At 43.2% G+C, this 20086-nt stretch overlaps 1 protein-coding gene across 2 annotated transcripts in view; it reads left to right on the plus strand.

Moving 5' to 3' along the window:
- adcy5 (adenylate cyclase 5) overlaps positions 1-20086 on the plus strand; it is a 130851-nt gene that overhangs the window by 83879 nt on the left and 26886 nt on the right. For both annotated transcript variants that reach the window (XM_024407120.2, XM_024407125.2), the window contains exons 4-5: positions 14213-14324; positions 17637-17764. In XM_024407120.2, the coding sequence (XP_024262888.2) occupies positions 14213-14324; positions 17637-17764 (240 nt within the window). The remainder of the gene's footprint in view (positions 1-14212; positions 14325-17636; positions 17765-20086) is intronic.

Raw genomic sequence — 20086 nt, forward strand, 5'->3', positions numbered from 1 at the left:
GAGATGTTTCTACAACTTGATTGGAATCCACCTGTGGTAAATTCAATTGATTGAACATGATTTGAAAAGGCACACGCCTGTCTATATAAGGTCCCGTAGTTGACAGTGCATGTCAGAGCGAAAACCAAGCCATGAGGTCAAAGGAATTATCCGTAGAGCTCCCAGACAGGATTGTGTCGAGGCACAGATCTGGGGAAGGGTACCAACAAATGTCTGCAGTATTGAAGGTCCCCAAGAACACAGTGGCCTCCATCATTCTTAAATAGAAGAAGTTTGGAACCACCAAACTGAGAGAGCTGACCGCCCGGTCAAACTGAGCAATTGGGGGAGAAGGGCTTGGTCAGGGAGGTGACCAAGAACCCAATGGTCACTCTGTCAGGGCTCTAGAGTTCCCCTGTGGAGATGGGGGAACCTTCCAGAAGGACAACCATCTCTGCAGTACTCCATTAATCAGGCCTTTATGCCAGACAGAAGCAACTCCTCAGTAAAAGGCACATTACAGCCCACTTGGAGTTTGCCAAAAGCCACCTAAAGACTCTCAGACCATGAGAAACAAGATTTTCTAGTCTGATGAAACCAAGATTGAACTCTTTGGCATGAATGCCAAGCGTCACATCTGGAGGAAACCTGGCACCATCCATACGGTGAAGCATGGTGATGGCAGCAGCATGCTGTGGGGATGTTTTTCAGCGGCACAGACTGGGAGAATAGTCAGTACAGAGAGATCCTTGGTGAAAATCTGCTCCAGAGTGCTCAGGACCTCAGTCTGGGTTGAAGGTTCACCTTCCAACAGGACAACTAACCTAAGCACACAGCCAAGACAACGCAGGAGTGGCTTCGGGACAAGTCTCTGAATGTCCTTGAGTGGCCCAGCCAGAGCCCGGACTTGAACCTGATCTTAATTCTCTGGAGAGACCTGAAAAAAGCTGTGCAGCAATGGAGTATGAGCCAATCTGAGAGAACTTGAGAGGATATGCAGAGAAGAATAGGAGAAACTACCCAAATACAGATGTGCCAAGGTTGCAGCATCATACCCAATAACACTCGAGGCTGTAATCGCTGCCAAAGATGCTTCAACAAAGTACTGATTAAAGGGTCTGAATACTTATGTACATTTTATATTTCTGTTTTTTTATTTTTTATAAATTAGCAAACATTTCCAAAAACCTGTTTTTGCTTTGTCATTATGGGGTAATGTGTATAGATTGATAAGGAAAACAAACTATTTTAGAATAAGTCTGTAACCTAACAAAATTTGGAAAAGTCAAAGGGTCTGAATTCTTTCTGGGGGCCCTGTATACATACATAAATACAGTAATTTATAGAACATATTCCTCTATAGAAAATGGGCCTGCTGTACATGTGCCTCTAACATGAAAGACATGCTTTGGGGCAGAGTTGAATGAAGGAAACCCATGCATGTAGACCCTTGTTTCTCGAAATGCCTTGATTTCTGTGAAGTACTATAGGAAGTTACTGTGTGTCATGTGTAAAAAAACAAAAAAAAACAACACTATCTTAGATATGCCTCCATTAAATACCTCATGATTCATCGTCTAACAATTAAATGGAGCTTTAAGACCTGACACAGCTCTCGATTTCTGCCCAGGCTCCCGCCTACCCCCTCCAAACCAGCCCAAATATACATATATGGTCGTGCCCTAGGAGAACGGAACATACTGCTTCCTGGGAGATAATATTTGTGGCGCTCTTAATCCGCTCGTTGTGGGAGGCACAGGGATTATATTTGTGTCTAAATTTAGCCTCCATGTCACCCCTGTCCTCAGCTACAGTACAAGCTGATAATCTATGTTTAAAGGGAGGTGGTCTTGGCTGGGTCTAGTGCTCCGCCGTGTCCGCCGTGCCTGTGTCTGTGTCAGCCAGCCAACCCAGGATCACACAGAAAACAGACCAGGGGGACTAGCCATTACAGTACAATTCACATGACACAACCTCTATTTTCTGTCTCTGCATTGTAATGAATACAATTGAGAGTATTCTGTTGCTATCACTTGGTAAACAGCAAATGTACACTACCATTCAAAAGTTTGGGGTCACTTAGAAATGTCCTTGTTTTTGTAAGAAAAGCACATTTTTTGTCCATTAAAATAATATCAAATTGATCAGAAATACAGTGTAGACATTGTTAATGTTGTAAAGATAATTGTAGCAGGAAATGGAAGATTGTTTATGGAATATCTACATAGGCGTACAGAGACCCATTATCAGCAACCATCACTCCTGTGTTCCAATGGCATGTTGTGTTAGCTAATCCAAGTTTATCATTTTAAAAGACTAATTGATCATTAGTTTGAGAACCAGATGCCTGACAAGTCCTCAACTGGCAGCTTCATTAAATAGTACCCGCAAAACACCCGTCTCCATGTCAACAGTGAAGAGGCGACTCCGGGATGCTGGCCATATTTCAGACTGGCCAATAAAAATAAAATATTAAGATGGGCAAAAGAACACAGACACTGGGACAGAGGAACTCTGCCTAGAAGGCCAGCATTCTCAAACTAGACACTCTAATGTACTTGTCCTCTTGCTCAGTTGTGCACCGGGGCCTCCCACTCCTCTTTCTATTCTGGTTAGAGCCAGTTTGCGCTGTTCTGTAAAGGGAGTAGTACACAGCGTTGTACGAGATCTTCAGTTTCTTGGCAATTTCTCGCATGGAAAAGCCTTAATTTCTCAGACCAAGAATAGACTGATGAGTTTCAGAAGAAAGTTATTTGTTTCTGGCCATTTTGAGCCTGTAATCGAACCCATAAATGCTGATGCTCCAGATACTCAACTAGTCTAAAGAAGGCCAGTTGTATTGCTTCTTTAATCAGAACAACAGTTTTCAGCTGTGCTAACATAATTGCAAAATGGTTTTCTAATGATCAATTAGCCTTTTAAAACGATAAACTTGGATTAGCTAACACAACGTGCCATTGGAACACAGGAGTGATGGTTGCTGATAATGGGCCTCTGTACACTTATGTAGATATTCCATACATATTCCATCATTAACAATGTCTACACTGTATTTCTGATCAATTTGATGTTATTTCAATGGACAATTTTTGTTTGCTTTTATTTAAAAAACAAGGACATTTCTAAGTGACCCCAAACTTTTGAATGGTAGTGTATTTAAATACTACAGTGGTGGAGCTTCCATTTGGAGCGGCAGGTAGCCTAGCAGTTAGAGAGGCGTGATAGCAACTGGAGGGTTGCCAGTTCAAATCCCTTGTCTGACGGGAAAAATCTGTCGGGAAGTGAGCTGGCAACCGGAGGGTTGCTGGTATCAAATCCTAGATGCCATTGCCTGCTGTTGTGACTTGTGCAAGGCTCTTTGTCATTATGGGGTAATGTATGTAGATTGATAAGGAACAACAACAGCTCCTAGTGTGGCAGCCTCCCACACCTCTCCAAAACCTGTATGTGTCCTTCGGAGGGGTTGGGTTAAAAGTGGAAGTCAAATTTCAGGTCGACTTAGTTTGCAATTGACCAATAAAGTAATCTTAATTTCAGATCAAGGCACGCTTGAATTATGACAAAAATTATAATAAGGAGAATGCAGTCTTTAAATTGTCATTATTTGTCTTGGTTCAAACCCCAGAATGAGGATCCATATTTACAGTTATCCAAGGTCAATTGGAAGGCAGCATCCCCCATCCTCCCCTTCCCATTCCTTCCCCTCTCATCTCCTCTCCTCTAATGCTTGATGGCTCTCCTCCTAATCACAATCTGTGGTCATGACAACAGCTCTCTGGGACAGAAATACAAGGATGCTAAGACTCCAGCTAAGAGAGACCACAGATTCTTAGGTGTAAGCATTGGGAGTATGAGCTTACTTGGAGGAGCACCAGCAATGGGAGTATGAGCCTACTTGGAGGAGCACCAGCAATGGGAGTATGAGCCTACTTGGAGGAGCACCTGTAATGGGAGTATGGGCCTACTGGGAGTAGCACCAGCAATGGGAGTATGGGCTACTGGGAGGAGCACCAGCAATGGGAGTATGGGCCTACTGGGAGTAGCACCAGCAATGGGAGTATGGGTCTACTGGGATTGGACCTGTAATGGGAGCATGGGCCTACTGGGAGGAGAACCAGCAATGGGAGTATGGGTCTACTGGGAGTAGCACCTGTAATTGGAGTATGGGTCTACTGGGAGTAGCACCAGCAATGGGAGTGTGAGCCTACTTGGAGGAGCACCTGTAAAGGGAGTATGAGCCTACTTGGAGTAGCACCAGCAATGGGAGTATGAGCCTACTGGGAGTAGCACCTGTAATGGGAGTATGGGCCTACTGGGAGTAGATCCAGCTTTCCCTGTAATAGGCTTATACCTATCCAATTCTTTCAGATGAACAGATTGGGGGTAGAGACTAAGGATTGTTTCTGGACAGAACCACTGTCTCTGGTTTTGTCTAGGTTGACTCTAGATGGAACCATCCCCTCCTCCCCCAATGATTATTTTATAACCTCGTAACACCCTTCTCTGTCTCTCTCTATGCTCCTGTTCCTTCAGCTCTATTTTCAGCGTATAGACATATCTTATCTTGTCCCCATTCATCTTCCTGCAGGCAGGGCTGCTAGTGGCATGGAGCTGGGCTGTGTGTACCCTGTGATACTCATGTGAGCGTATATGTCTCTGAAGCTGCTCGTTTCTTCCTCTCTCTCTCGCTCTCTCTTCCCTGTCGTCTTTATCTCCATCCCGTGATGAAAGAAAAGAACACAGACAAATATATCAAAAGATATAATTACCCAATTTTAGTCACCCCCCTCCCTTTCTAGATACAGTGGCTAGAAAAAGTATGTGAATCCTTTGGAATTACCTTGATTTCTGCATAAATTAGTCATACAATTTTACCTGATCTTCATCTAAGCCACAACAATAGACAAACACAGTCTGCTTAAACTCATAACACACAAACAATTATAAGTTTTCATGTCTTTATTGAACACGCCATGTAAACATTCACAGTGCAGGGTGGAACAAGTATGTGAACCCTTTGATTTAATAACAGGTTGACCCTCCTTTTAGCAGCAATAACCTCAACCAAACGTTTTCTGTAGTTGTGGACCAGACCTGCACAACGCTCAGGAGGAATTTTGGACCATTCCTCTATACAAGACTATATCAGTTCAGCAATATTCTTGGGATGTCTGGTGTGAATCACTCTCTTGAACTCATGCCACAGCATCTCAATCAGGTTGAGGTCAGGACTCTGACTGGGCCACTCCAGAAGGCATATTTTCTTCTGTTGAAGCAATTCTGTTGTAGATTTACTTCTGTGTTTTTTGTCGTTATCCTGTTGCATCACCCAACTTCTGTTGAGCTTCAATTGACGGACAGATAGCCTTACATTCTCCTGCAACATGTCTTGATAAACTTGGGAATTCATTTTTCCATCGTCGATAGCAAGCTATCCAAATAACTTCACAGATCTTCATTGTAACGGGTTTAAACACTGTTTCCCATTAATGAACAAGCACCTGTGGAACGGTCGTTAAGACACTAACAGTTTACAGACGGTAGGAAATTAAGGTCGCAGTTATGAAATCTTAGGACACTAAGGGGGCCTTTCTAATGACTCTGAAAAACAAAAAAAGAAAGATACCCAGGGTCGCTGCTAATCTGCGTGAACGTGCCTTAGGCATGCTGCAAGGAGGCATGAGGACTGCAGATGTGGCCAGGGCAATAAATTGCAATGTCCGTAAGGTGAGACGCCTAAGACAGCGCTACAGGGAGGCAGGATGGACAGCTGGTCGTCCTCACAGTGGCAGACCACATCCGAACATCACACTTGTGGGACAGTTACAGGATTTCAACAACAACTGCCCGAGTTACACCAGGAACGCACAATCCCTCCATCAGTGCTCAGACTATCTGCAATACGCTGAGAGAGGCTGGACTGAGGGCTTGTAGGCCTGTTGTAAGGCAGGTCCCCACCAGACATCACTGGCAACAATGTCGCCTATGGGCACAAACCTACCATCGCTGGACCAGACAGGACTGGCAAAAAGTGCTCTTCACTGACGACTCGCGGTTTTGTCTCAACAGGGATGATGGTTGGATTTGTGTTTATCGTCGAAGGAATAAGAGTTACACCGAGGCCTGTACTCTGGAGCGGGATCGATTTGGAGATGGAGGGTCCGTCATGGTCTGGGGCGGTGTGCAGGCAATGTCAACGCTGTGCGTTACAGGGAAGACATCCTCCTTCCTCATGTGGTACCCTTCAGGCAGGCTCATCCTGACATGACCCTCCAGCATGACAATGCCACCAGCCATACTGCTCGTCCTGTACATGATTTCCTGCAAGACAGGAATGTCAGTGTTCTGCCAAGGCCATCGAAGAGCCCGGATCTCAATCCCATTGAGCACGTCTGGGATCTGTTGGATCGGAGGGTGAGGGCTAGGGCCATTACCCACAAAAATGTCTGGGAATTTGCAGGTGCCTTGGTGGAAGAGTGGGGTAACATCTCCCAGTAAGAACTGGCAAATCTGGTACAGTCCATGAGGAAGAGATGCACTGCAGTACTTAATGCAGCTGGTGGCCACACCAGATGCTGACTGTTACTTTTGATTTTGACTCCCCCTTTGTTCAGGGACACATTATTCCATTTCTGTTCGTCACATGTCTGTGGAACTTGTTCAGTTTATGTCTCAGTTGTTGAATCTTGTTATGTTCAAACAAATATTTACACATGTCAAGTTTGCTGAAAATAAATGCAGTTGACAGTGAGAGGACGTTTCTTTTTTTGCTGAATTTAATAGTAGTTGTGAGGTCAAACTTGGATCAGTTCATTGACAGCCTGTCTCTTAACGGACTGTCTATTGAGTACTCCTTTAAACGGCATAGCATGTTCTCCGGAAACCATTCAAGCATTCACAGCCAACCTTCAGACTTGGATAAGGAACTGAGGGCCACAACGTCCCTGAGAACAACTCCCAGTGTCAACAGAAGCTCAAGAGATTAGTCGATGTCATGTCAAGCCAACCTGACTCCCAGGCAGTCCCCCCATGGCCTAGTGCTGAAATCGAGCTGTCGCTGCCTCTTCTCTCTCTTTGTCTCCAGATTGAATATAGAAAAGTGAAACTAGATGAGCTCATCTTTATCCACACTGTCGTAGTGTTGTGTATGTGTCCTGTCCCGACCACCAAGTGGAAACACATAATAGACAGCCCTATCAGTTACCTTGTTCTCAGGGAAGATTACCTGCCTCCACACACTCTCTCTCTGTGTTGAGTGAAGAAAGCCTCTGTTCTCCAACACCATTGGGACATACATTTTTCAATAGCATAGATTGCTAACACTCAGCACAGTCACATAGCCAGAAGTAATTGTGTTTTTCAATAGCGTAGATAGCTACTTGTCTTTAGCACTCATCACAGCACAGTCAGTCAAGAAGTCAGCCCACTGGAATGGTAATCGGGCTGACGTATTGGTAACATATATGATAAGGTGCTGTGGTGGCGGCTATTGTTACTGTAGAAAGTCAGAAAGTCTTCCCATGAACATTTTGTTTTGACAGGGAGTCATGCTGAGACCAAGGTCTCTTTTACAGATGAGCCCTGGAATTACAAAATAATATACACATCACTACACTACAATAAGCAAAGCAGAGATACAAAACACAATCATTGAAAACAAACACATTGTTCTGTAAAAAGGTCCTCAATCAGCTGTCTGAATTGCCCTAGAGGCACCAAATCATCCAATTTTAGAGAGTTTAGGAGACTATTCCACACATAAGGTGCAGATTTACCTAGCCTCATACGATTTCTCAGATTTTTTTGTATTTTTTGTAACTTTTAAACACTTTTTCTCCCCAATTGGAAGTTACGGTCTTGTCCCATCGCGGCAACTCCTGTATGGACTCAGAAGAGGTGAAGGTCGAGAGCCATGCGTCCTCTGAAACACGACCCTGCCAAGCCGCACTACTTCTTGACACACTGCTCGCTTAACCTGGAAGCAAGCCGCACCAATGTGTCGGAGGAAACACTGTACAGCTGGTGACAGAAGTCAGTGTGCATGCGGCCAGCCTGCCACAAGGAGTCGTTAGAACGCGATGGGACAAGGGCATCCCAGCCGGCCAACCCCAGACCACGCTGGGCCAATTGTGCACCACCTCATGGGTCTCCCGGTCGCAGCTGGCTGCGACACAGCCTGGGATCGAATCGCTGTAGTCTGTAGTTACAGCTCAAGCACTGCGATGCTGTGCCTTAGACCGCAGTTTTATATGCCTCCTATAGCAAAGCTGTTGATGAGTCTGGTGGCGTTGATCTGTCTCAATCCAACCGACAGGTTAAATTCAACTCCGCGGCCCATGGGAGACTGGATACTCGCAAGGTGTAGGAGATCGGGAAGGCAGTCTGGCCACCCCTCCATCCGAGAAGATTCGATCCAGCTATGAAACAGCTTTGCCACGCTTGAGACTGACTTACCAGCCCCAGGACTCAGCACAGATTAGCCGGTGGCCTCCCAGTGCCACCCTCCCCCATGCCCACCGCAGTTCAGCAGGTCGTTTCCCCCATCGGATTCCATCACTACCACCAACATTGTGGGCAGCTCGATGGTGAGAGATATTGGCCTGCCTACGGTCTGTGGACCGACTAAGGTCCACTGTCATCCAGGAGCCCACGTCCATGACATCAACACTCTCCTGCCCACGGTTCTGGCCAACTACTCCAATATTGACACTATCGTCACTCATGTAGGTTTTAACAACCTTCGTTTTAAGCGGCCTGAGGACCTGAGGGAGGACTACAAATAATTTTTAAAGAACATCCCTAGCACAGGGTAGAGAAAAATAATCTCTGGGCCCCTCCCGTGCTACCGAAGGGGTTCCGAATAATTCAGCTAACTATTTGCCATAAACGAGTACCTGAAGAAAGTTTGCAATGACAGGAATGTCTCTCTTTGTGACAACTTTTGCTTGGGAGCAACCAGCACTTCTTAAAAGAGACCGGATTCACCCCAAACGAAGGGTTTATTATTATTTCCAGCAACATCGAAACTGTTTTAGAGACTGACAGACAGGGTCTGGTAGTGCTCCAGTTCTCCCTGTCAGAATAAGCAACGGAGGACTTGGAAAGCATATCAACTCCTGTAGACATGGCACTATGGTTATTATGAGTAACCTAATTTATGTTCCTTTAACTCCGCCTTCTAGTAAGTTTATACAAACTGTCATGTGTTACCATTATGAAAGATTGGAGACTGTCAGAAAAAATGGTTGTAAAGTTAATAATTTGGTAGTTATTCTGTTCGTTACCTCGAGGCAGATGCCCCAGGGGCAGAGTAGCCCACTCTCATTGAATATGGCTCTTTTAAATGTTCGAGCAATCACAAGTAAAACCTTTCTCGTGAATGACCTCATTACTGAGCACAAAGTTGATTGCATGTTTCTCACTGAAACATGGCTGTCTTCAGACTGTAGTGCTTCTCTTATTGAAGCCTCCCAGCTGTAAGGACATTTAATTTGGCAACTTGGGTCTTTTGAGCATCATGCTATACTGTTTAAATGTCGGCCACCAGTGCTGGCCATAACCCTGTATAGGCCACCATAGCACTGCCCCACTTTCTTTACTGAATCTTTTGAGCTCTATGGACTTTATCCAACATATTATTGGGCCAATGCATAACCGTGGCCATACTCTGGACCTGGTTATTACCAAGGGGCTTTCTATTGACATATCCTCGATTGTTGATGTTGCTTTATCTGATCACCACTGTGTATTTTGTACTACCTTGTTGCCCATAGCACAGGGTAATACTGAACGCATTATTAAGAAACGCTATCTTACATCTGAAGTTGCTACAGATTTTACTGAGTGTATGAACAGTACTCCATCACATATTTAGCCTTTCTCTTGTGTTGATTTATTTGCTAACTTTAATAGCAAATTAAGAGCAACCATTGATGCCATAGCTCCAGTAAAGTTGAAAAAAGCCAAATCCAAAGGGAGAGCCCCTTGGATGAGTGAGAACTTGTACATTTAAGAGAAATTGCAGAAAGGCAGAGCGGAAGTGGAGAAAGTCAAAGTTGTAGGTCCGTTACTATATTCTGAGAGAGGATATACAACAAGGCAATTAGAAATGCCAGACGGGCTAATTTTTCTAACTAATAATCCAAATAATTTGAGAGTGCTCTTCTCGATAAATCCTATCCACGCAAACCTATGTGAACTTTCCTCCATATATAAATGTTTGTGGCATACTTCAGAGATAAGATAACAAACATTAGGCTGGGTATCAGTCTAGCAAGACCTGATGAGGAGTTTAATGGTACGTTCCCTAGCCTATCTCGCAAAGGCATTACGGATTTATTTTTGGTTGACACAGACATGCTCAGGAAAGTGATATCATAACTTAAGCCTTGTACCTGCCTTCTCAATGCTATCCCCACCACCTTCTTCAAAACAGTTTTTAATTGCATATCTGAAGAAGTGCAAGCTACTGTTAATCAAATCAAATCAAATGTTATTTGTCACATGCGCCGAACCCAACAGGTGAAATACTTACTTACTACAAGCCCTTAACCAACAATGCAGTTCAAGAATAGAGTTAAGAAAATATTTACTAAAGTTAAAAAAATCTAATCAAATCAAAAAGTAACATGAAAATTACATAACAATAACTAGACTTAAATGTTCAGCAGTCTTATGGCTTGGGAGTAGAAGCTGTTAAGGAACCTTTTGGTTCTAGGCTTGGCGCTCCGGTACCGCTTGCTGTGCGGTTGCAGAGTGAACAGTCTATGACTTGGGTGACTGTGACTTGGCACTTTCGCTCAGGCACTTTCCCCACTGCACTGCATTGCACTTTCCACCACTGCACTAAAATATGCTATGGTGAAACCCCTTCTGAAGAAATGTTCAGTCAAGCTCTAACCTTCAAACTTCTGGAGAAATTGGTTTTCAAACAGCTAAATCATTTTTTAACTGTATTTAAAAAAAAATCTAATCTGGTTTTCAGGACCACAACAGCACATTTACTACTTAGTTAAAGTAGTAAATGATCTTAGAGCCAACATAAATGCCAAACAGCTCTCTGTCCTCTTGGATTTGCATTCAACACTTTTGATCATGATGAAAGGGCGTAAAGGGCGAGGGAGGAAAGGGCGTACTCCAAGTTGGAAGCACAGAATTGTCTAGAATGTCATTGTATGCTGTAGCGTTTAGCCCCAGACCATTATTCCCCCTCCACCAAACTTTACCGTTGGCACTATGCGTTCGGTCAGGTAGTGTTCTCCTGGCAACTGCTAAACCCAGATTTGTCCATCAGACTACTAGATGGTGAAGCGTGATTCATCACTCCAGAGTCCAATGGTGGTGAGCTTTACACCACTCCAGCCGACTCTTGGCATTGCGCATGGTGATCTTAGGCTTGTGTGAGGTTGCTCAGCCATGGAAACACATTTCATGAAGCTCCTGGAGAGTTCTTGTGCTGACATTGCTTCCAGAGGCAGTTTGGAACTCAGTAGTGAGTGTTGCAACCGAGGTCAGACGATTTTTAAGCGCTTCAGCACTTGCCCGTTCCGTTCTGTGAGCTTGTGTGGCCTACCACTTTGCGGCTGAGCCGTTGTTGCTCCTAGACGTTTCCACTTCACAATAACAGCACTTACAGTTGCCCAGGACAGTGATAGCAGGGCAGAAATGTGATGAACTGACTTGTTGGAAAGGTGACATCCTATGACGGTGGCACGTTGAAATTCACGGAGTTCTTCAGTAAGGCCATTCTACTGCCAATGTTTGTCTATGGAGATTGCATGGCTGTGTGCTCAATTGTATAAAGCTGTCAGCAACAGGTGTGGCTGAAATAGCTGAATTCACTCATTTTAAGGGGTTTCCACATACTTGTGTATATATACAGTATGTTACCCCTTGGCAGAGTTATCAGTAAGCACAGCATTGATTTTCACAGGTACGCAGACGTTACACAACTTTACACTTCTGTGTCACTAGAGGATTATTAGACTGTGTTAGTGATTTAAATACTTGGATGGCACACAACTTCCTACAGCTAAATCAAAACAAGATGGAGGTACTTATTGTTGGAGCCAAAGCACAGAGGGAGAATCTGGCCGCACAGATAAAACACCAGGTAAAAAACATAGGTGTTATTTTAGATTCTGAACTCAATTTCATATCACACGTAAGGAATGTCACCAAAAAAGCTTTTTACCACCTGAGGAACATTGTCAAGGTGAGGACATTTCTCTCTCAGGCTGATACAGAGAGACTCATCCATGCTTTGATTACGAGAAGGCTTCCCTACTGTAATGCTCTTCTGTCTGGTCTACTCAAGAAAGCAATTGGTCAACTGCAAAACATACAGAATGCTGCAGCACGAGTACTGACCAAGACTAGATGGAGAGCACACATTACACAGGTTTTAAGGTCTCTGCACCGACTGCCTGTGAGTTTTAGACTACATTTTAAGATACTTCTATTGGTTTTTGGCACCCCAATACGTCAGACATGCTTTTACCCAGTAGGTCCCTCAGGTCGTCTGGCACTGGCCTTTTAACTATCCCAACGCTTTGCTTTTCCTTAGGTAGCTTTTTAGACGTTCCGTTTTTATTGTTATTATTTCGTTTTTTATCCTCTTATGTTTGTTATGTAGTAAATATTTCAGTTTTTATTTTCATTGTTTTTCTTCGTTTTTTTCTTCGAGTGAAGCACATTGTGTTCCATTCCATGTCTGAAATGTGCTGTATAAATAAAGCTTGGTTTGATTTGACGATGACCTAACTCAGTGGAGATGGAAGGGATCTCCAGCGTTAGAAATCCCTGAGATCGGGTCTGGTGGCTCGTACGTCTGTAGGTTAACAATGAAGTAAGGTACGGGGGAAGTTTGTTCAAGAGGACTTTATAAACAAAAAGAATGCAAGGCATCGATCTATGAGACTTCAAAAGAGGACCAGCCTAATTTCTGATACAGAATTCAGTGATGTGTACTGAACCTGTCGCCTGTAATAAAGCTTAGTGCACTACGATGAACTGCATCCAAGGACTTCAATACACTGGCAGCTGCATTCATATACTGTATTATAGACGATATCACCATAATCTATTACCGGTATGAATGTTGACGGAATTATTTGTTTTCTGCTATTTAACAAAGCCTATGCAATGTTAATGTGTGCAAAGCCTATGTGCAAAGCCTATGTGCAATGACCTGGCCTGAAACCATATTCATGAACACTTAGAATACATTTTGTATCTAGGAAAGACCTAACCCGAGTTTATCAAAGATTCAAAAATGTTTTGATAGGCAAGACAGTTTAGAGACATTATTAATTATTTAGGTCGGAGGGGTTAACACCAACTTTGTGGAGAGGGAGCACATGGGCCGCCTTCCAAACCCTGGGGATTGCAGCAAGATAACCGTAAGGTAAAAAATATGTCAATGATTCCGCAATTAGGGCAGCAAAAGAAAGGATCAAGTAAATCTGAGTTTTTTTGACAGCCATCTTAAGCAAGGCATCTAGCACATCACAGGTAGAAAGTTGTTGAAATGGGAACAAAGATTCACTAGAAGTTTATGGATCTTCCATCATGCCAAGTAGAGTCTGGGAGAGTGAAGAGCAGTCGACTCACTGACCAGGGTAAAAAAAAACATAATTTCTTTCAAATAAAAAGGCTTCCAAGGTAAAATGCTGATTAAAAGCATCACTTTTCTCATGTTTCTCAGAAATGGTACCATTGAATTGAATAGACCAGTGGCAATCAGCCTTGAGTCAGAGCCACCTCTGTACCCGTGGTAACGGCCGATGCCATTCAGTAAGAGTGGTGCGGCGTGGGTATTGGAGAGGACGAAGCAATCATGACTTTCAGACTATAATTTCTCCACTTTATACACAGTTGTATTACTTCAGGGTGGGAAAAAAAAGATAGGAATTAATTTAGCTTTTCATTCAATAGCTCTATCTGCTCCCTTATTCAATGTCTGGTTGGCTGGAAGGTACTGAGCACTGTGCTGAGTTCAATGTCTCAGCCAAGATACAGTATGTTAAGAGGTACTTAGTATTGATCCGAGACGAGTATTAAGGAATAATCAGAAAGTGACCTGGAATGTTTTCTATTGAAGTAACTGGAGCTAACCCTTTTTCTCTCTCTACCTCTCTCTCTCTATATATCTCTATCTTTCTGTGTGTCTTTCTGTGTGTGTGTGTGTGTGTGTGTGTGTGTGTGTGTGTGTGTGCGCCTGTGCGTCTTGCAGCATCCTGTTTGCGGACATCGAGGGGTTTACCAGTCTGGCATCCCAGTGTACTGCCCAGGAGCTGGTGATGACACTCAATGAACTTTTCGCCCGCTTCGACAAGCTGGCCGCGGTGAGAACACAGGCAACCACACAAGCATGCAAACACACACGCACGCGCATGCACACACAGACACACACACACACAGACGCACACACACACACACAGACGCACACACACACAGACACACACAGACGCGCACACACACACACAGACGCACACACACACACACACACACACACACACACACACACACACACACACACACACACACACACACACACACACAGGTGAACCCTGCAACACTAGGATTGTACAGTACTCCTTCCTCCCACTTTGGAGTCCTTTCTTCTGCTATTTGAAATGCCAGCCAGATATAGTTGAGTTCACAGATAACGATGTGGATTTTACAACTTTAAATTCCCTGACACAATTCACTGTGTGGTTGTGAACCCCCGCTGGTCTGCCAGCCAGGCCTCAACTATCACCTCATTAGCCCACTGCAGGGGCACTGAGTCACAGCACACCTCCCAGACATAGACCCATTCTCATCCAGACCCAACATGGACCACTGTGACCTCCCTGGTACTGGCACAGAGAGCAGAGCACACACAGGCCCATATGCATGAACATACATACTTGCAATGCCAGGCACGTACACATAATACAATCTGCATACACACATAGCTGTGCACACGCACGTGCATATGAACAAACACACACACACACACGTATGTGCATGCGAAGACACTGAGAACTGCCCATCTCACTAGCGTCTTAGCTGATTCCAGTACACATACACACATTCAGTTTCATATGTCAGATTAATCACATAGATGTATTAATGATGCAGTCAGAAGGATTTTCTTAAATGCACTTAAATAGATTTAGATCCTGTCCGACGTTCCAAGGAGGTCGTGAACACACACACACACACACACACACACACACACACACACACACACACACACTCTTTAATTTGCACAACACTAGGAGTGATTGTATGGATCCTGGTCTAAACAGAGCCATGTGCTGTGGAGACAGAAGGCATTCAGGTGGCTATCATGAGACATGAGCCTGCTGCAGTCCTGTGCCCTGCCCAAGGGAGACACACACACACTCTCTCACACAAACCATTATGCTAGATATTTACAGTACAGCACAAGGCCAGACTCACTCTGCCAAGCAACCATTAAGGTCATATCCAGGGCATGCTACTTAACTATGTGTTCTAGAAGACACATGTAGAATGATTACTCAAGCTTTCCATGTGACCACTCTGTGTTGCCAACCCAATATCTTTATAGCCTGGACTGCTGAGTTCTAAATAACAAACCATCAAGCACACACACAATAGCCTATTAACAGTATTTTATACTGCAGTGAAATTGTATTAAAATAGGTAAAAGAAAAAGAGCCAAGAAAAGTGATTCATTTAATATTCTATTTAGATTTGGTATTTATAAGCGACAGTACATGATATAGGGATAATTATACATTGTATGTAAAACATACCCCATACAGCACAGATCTAGTGCCGTCAGAAAGTATTCACACCCCTTAACTTATTCCACATTTTGTTGTGTTACAGCCTGAATTATTATCATTTTTTTTCTGTCACCCATCTACACACAAGATCCCATAATGACAAAATGAGAACATGTTTAAAGGCATTTTTGCACATTTATTGAAAATGAAATACAGAAATATCTGATTTACATAAGGATTCACACCCCTTTGTCAATAATTTGCTGAATCCACATTTGGCAGTGATAATAGCTGTGAGTCTTTCTCCGTAAGTCTCTAAGAGCTTTCCACACCCGGATTGTACAACATTATTCTTCAAGGTCTGTCAAATTGGTTGTTGATCATTGCTTGACAACAATGGATTTTCAAGTAAATTTAAGTCAAAACTGTAACTCAGCCACTCAGGAACATTTACTGCCTTCTTGGTAAGCAACTCCAGTGTAGATTTGGCCTTGTGTTATAGGTTATTTTCCTGCTGAAAGGTGAATTCATCACCCATTCTGGTGGAAAGCAGACTGGACCAGGTTTTCCAACAGGATTTTGCCTGTGCTTAGCTCCATTTTGTTTATTATTTTCTCCTGAAAAACTACCCAGTCCTTAACGATTACAAGCATACACATAACATGATGCAGCCACCACCATGCTTGAAAATATGGAGTGATACTGAGTAATGTGTTGTATTGGATTTGCCCCAAACATAACACTTTGTATTCAGGACAAAAAGTTCATTGCTTTGCCACATTTTTTTCAGTATTACATTAGTGCCTTGTTGTTTTAGAATATTTTTATTTTGTAAAGGCTTCCTTCTTTTCATTCTGTCAATTATGTTAGTACTGTGAATTAACTACAATGTAGTTGATCCATCCTCAGTTTTCTCCTATCACAGCCATTAAACTCGAACTGTTTTGAAGTCACCATTGGCCTCATGAAATCGCTGAGCGGTTTCCTTCCTCTCCGGCAACTGAGTTAGGAAGGACACCTGTATCTTTGTAGTGACTGGGTGTATTGATAAACCATCTAAAGTGTCATTAATAACTTCACCATTGTCAAAGGGATATTCAATGTCTGCTTTTTTTCCCCATCTACCAATAGGTGTCCTTCTTTGTGAGGCATTGGAATACCTCCCTGGTTTTTGTGGTTGAATCTATGTTCGAAATTCACTGCTTGATGGAGATACCTTACAGATAATTGTATGTGTGGGGTACAGAGATGAAGTAGTCATTCAAGAATCATGTTAAACACTACTATTGGACACAGAGCCCATGCAACTCATTATGTGACCTGTTAAACACATTTTTACTCCTGAACTTATTTTGTCTTGCCATAGCAAAGGAGTTGAATACTTATTGACTCAAGGCATTTCAGCTTTCATTTGTAATTTATTCGTAAAATTTAGAAAAACATAATTCCACTTTGACATTATGGGGTATCGTGTGTAGGCCAGTGACACAAAAACTCAGTTTAATCCATTTGAAATTCAGGCTGTAACAAAATGTGGAAAAAATCAAGGGGTGTGAACTTTCTGAAGGTACTGTAGTTTTATCCCAAGTGTTGGCAAAATGTGAAGCCAGCATTCGGTTGCCTAGATATAGTGGTCAGGTTTTAATTTGGAAAGGAGTTATTTTCCACTGAGTTTTTAGTCATGAGGCTATTATCCAGAGAGACTTACAATACCAAGTGCATTTCAACAAGCAGGCAACAAACACACTTTTTGTGATCATCGTATGTAAAACCCTCCTCAAAGGAAATGCTAGTAACACACTAACACATTATGTGTGTGTGTGTCTGTGTGTGTGAGCATACATGTGTGGGTGTGTGCGTGTTTGTGTGCATGCACGTATGTGTATGTGTCAACAGGAGAACCACTGCCTGCGTATTAAGATTCTTGGAGACTGCTACTACTGTGTGTCTGGGCTGCCAGAGGCCCGGGCCGACCACGCATCCTGCTGTGTGGAGATGGGTGTGGACATGATCGAGGCCATCTCGTGAGTATGGCACAGCCAAATACATGTATAATGCCTTCGGAAAGTACTCAGACCCCTTGACTTTTCCCACATTTTGTTACGTTACAGCCTTATTCTAAAATGGATTAAATAAATACAAATCCTCAGCAATCTACACACAATACCCCATAATGACATTTTTACAAATGTATTCAAATGAAACACAGAAATACCTTATTTACCTAAGAATTCAGACCCTTTGCTATGAGACTCGATATTGAGCTCAGGTGCATCCTGTTTCCATTGATCATCCTAGAGATGTTTCTACAACGTGATTGGAGTCCACCTGTGATAAATTCAATTCATTGGACATGATTTGGAAAGGCACATGCCTGTCTATATAAGGTCCCACAGTTGACAGTGCATGTCAGAGCGAAAACCAAGCCATGAGGTCAAAGGAATTGTCCGTAGTGCTCAGAGACAAGATTGTGTCGAGGCACAGATGAGGGGAAGGGTACCAAACATTTTTTGCAGCATTGAAGGTCCCCAAGAACACAGTGGCCTCCATCATTCTTAAATGGAAGAAGTTTGGAACCACCAAGACTCTTTCTAAAGCTGGCCGCCGGTCAAACTGAGCAATCGGGGAGAAGGGCCTTGGTCAGGGAGGTAACCAAGAACCCGTTGGTCACTCTGACAGAGCTCTAGAGTTCCTCTGTGGAGATCGGAGAACCTTCCAGAAGGACAACCATCTCTGCAGCACTCCACCAATTAGGCCTTTGTGGTAGAGTGGCCAGACTGCAGCCACTCCTCAGTAAAAGGCACATGACAGTTCGCTTGGAGTTTGCCAAAAGGCACCTAAAGACTCTCAGACCATGAGAAACAAGATTCTCTGGTCTGATGACACCAAGATTGAAGTCTTTGGCCTGAATGCCAAGCGTCACGTTTCGGGGAAACCTGGCACCATCAATACGGTGAAGCGTGGTGGTGGCAGAATCTTGCTGTGGGGATGTTTTTCAGCGGCAGGGTCTGGGAGACTAGTCAGGATTGAGGAAAAGATTAACGGAGCAAAGTATAGAGAGATCCTTGATGAAAACTTGCTTCAGAGTGCTCAGGGCCTCAGACTGAGGCGAAGGTTCACCTTCCAACGGGACAACTACTTAAGCACACAGCCAAGACAGTGCAGGAGTGGCTTCAGGCAAGTCTCTGAATGTTGTTGAATAGCCCAGCCAGAGCCTGGACTTGAACCCAAACGAAAATCACTGGAGAGACCTGAAAATAGCTGTGCAGCACACAATCCTGTCTCGGAGCTCTACGGACAATTCCTTCAACCTCATGGCTTGGTTTTTGCTCTCACATGCATGGTCAACTGTGGGACCTTATATAGACAGGCGTGTGCCTTTCCAAATCATGTCCAATTAATTGAATTTATCACAGGTGGACTAGAATAAAATTGTAGAACATCTCAAAGATGATCAATGTAAAACAGGATGCATCTGAGCTTAATTTCGAGGCTCATAGCAAAGCGTCTGAGTACTTATGTAAATAAGGTTTTCAGTTTTAAATCTTTCATTTATTTGCAATCATTTCTAAAAACCTGTTTTCGCTTTGACATTATGGAGTCTTGTTAGTAGATTGCTGAGGATTTTTGTATTTAATTTTAGAATAAGGGTGTAACGTAACAAAATGTGGAAAAATTCAGAGGGTCTGACATACAGTGGGGCAAAAAAGTATTTAGTCACCATAATTTGCAAATAAATTAATTAAAAATCCTACAATGTGATTTTCTGGATTTTTTTCCTCATTTTGTCTGTCATAGTTGAAGTGTACCTATGATGAAAATTAAAGGCCTCTCTCATCTTTTTAAGTGGGAGAACTTGCACAATTGGTGGCTGACTAAATACTTTTTTGCCCCACTGTATATAGAGTTTTGCAAAAAACACATATTCATACACATCTAAAATCTATGAATAAAACATCTGAGAACAGTCATATTTTACACACACGTGAAGGTGCCCATAAGCAATCATTTCAAATGTGAAATATAGGTCAATATAGCGTTTTGGAAATAAACTCTTCAATTGTTCTTCAATCCTGTTCCTGGAGAGCCACACGATGCACAAGCCATGTTTCAGACAGGTGGTAGGAGGCAGGTGTGCATTAGTGCCATAGTACTCCTACACTTCCAGGCCCAGAGAAACCAGAAAGGTTCAAATCAGGTTCACTCTATACGCATGAAGAGGCACTTAGCCTAATTTGTGTCTGCAGAAGTTAAGTCAATGAGTCCAGGACAGGTGCTTGGTGTGCTTGAAACAGGCTAATGCTGATTGCGTTACTGCTCTGTTGTATTTTTTTTGTGGCGTCTGA

Source organism: Oncorhynchus tshawytscha, linkage group LG03 (genome assembly GCF_018296145.1).
Source record: "Oncorhynchus tshawytscha isolate Ot180627B linkage group LG03, Otsh_v2.0, whole genome shotgun sequence".
Classification (NCBI taxonomy): domain Eukaryota; kingdom Metazoa; phylum Chordata; class Actinopteri; order Salmoniformes; family Salmonidae; genus Oncorhynchus; species Oncorhynchus tshawytscha.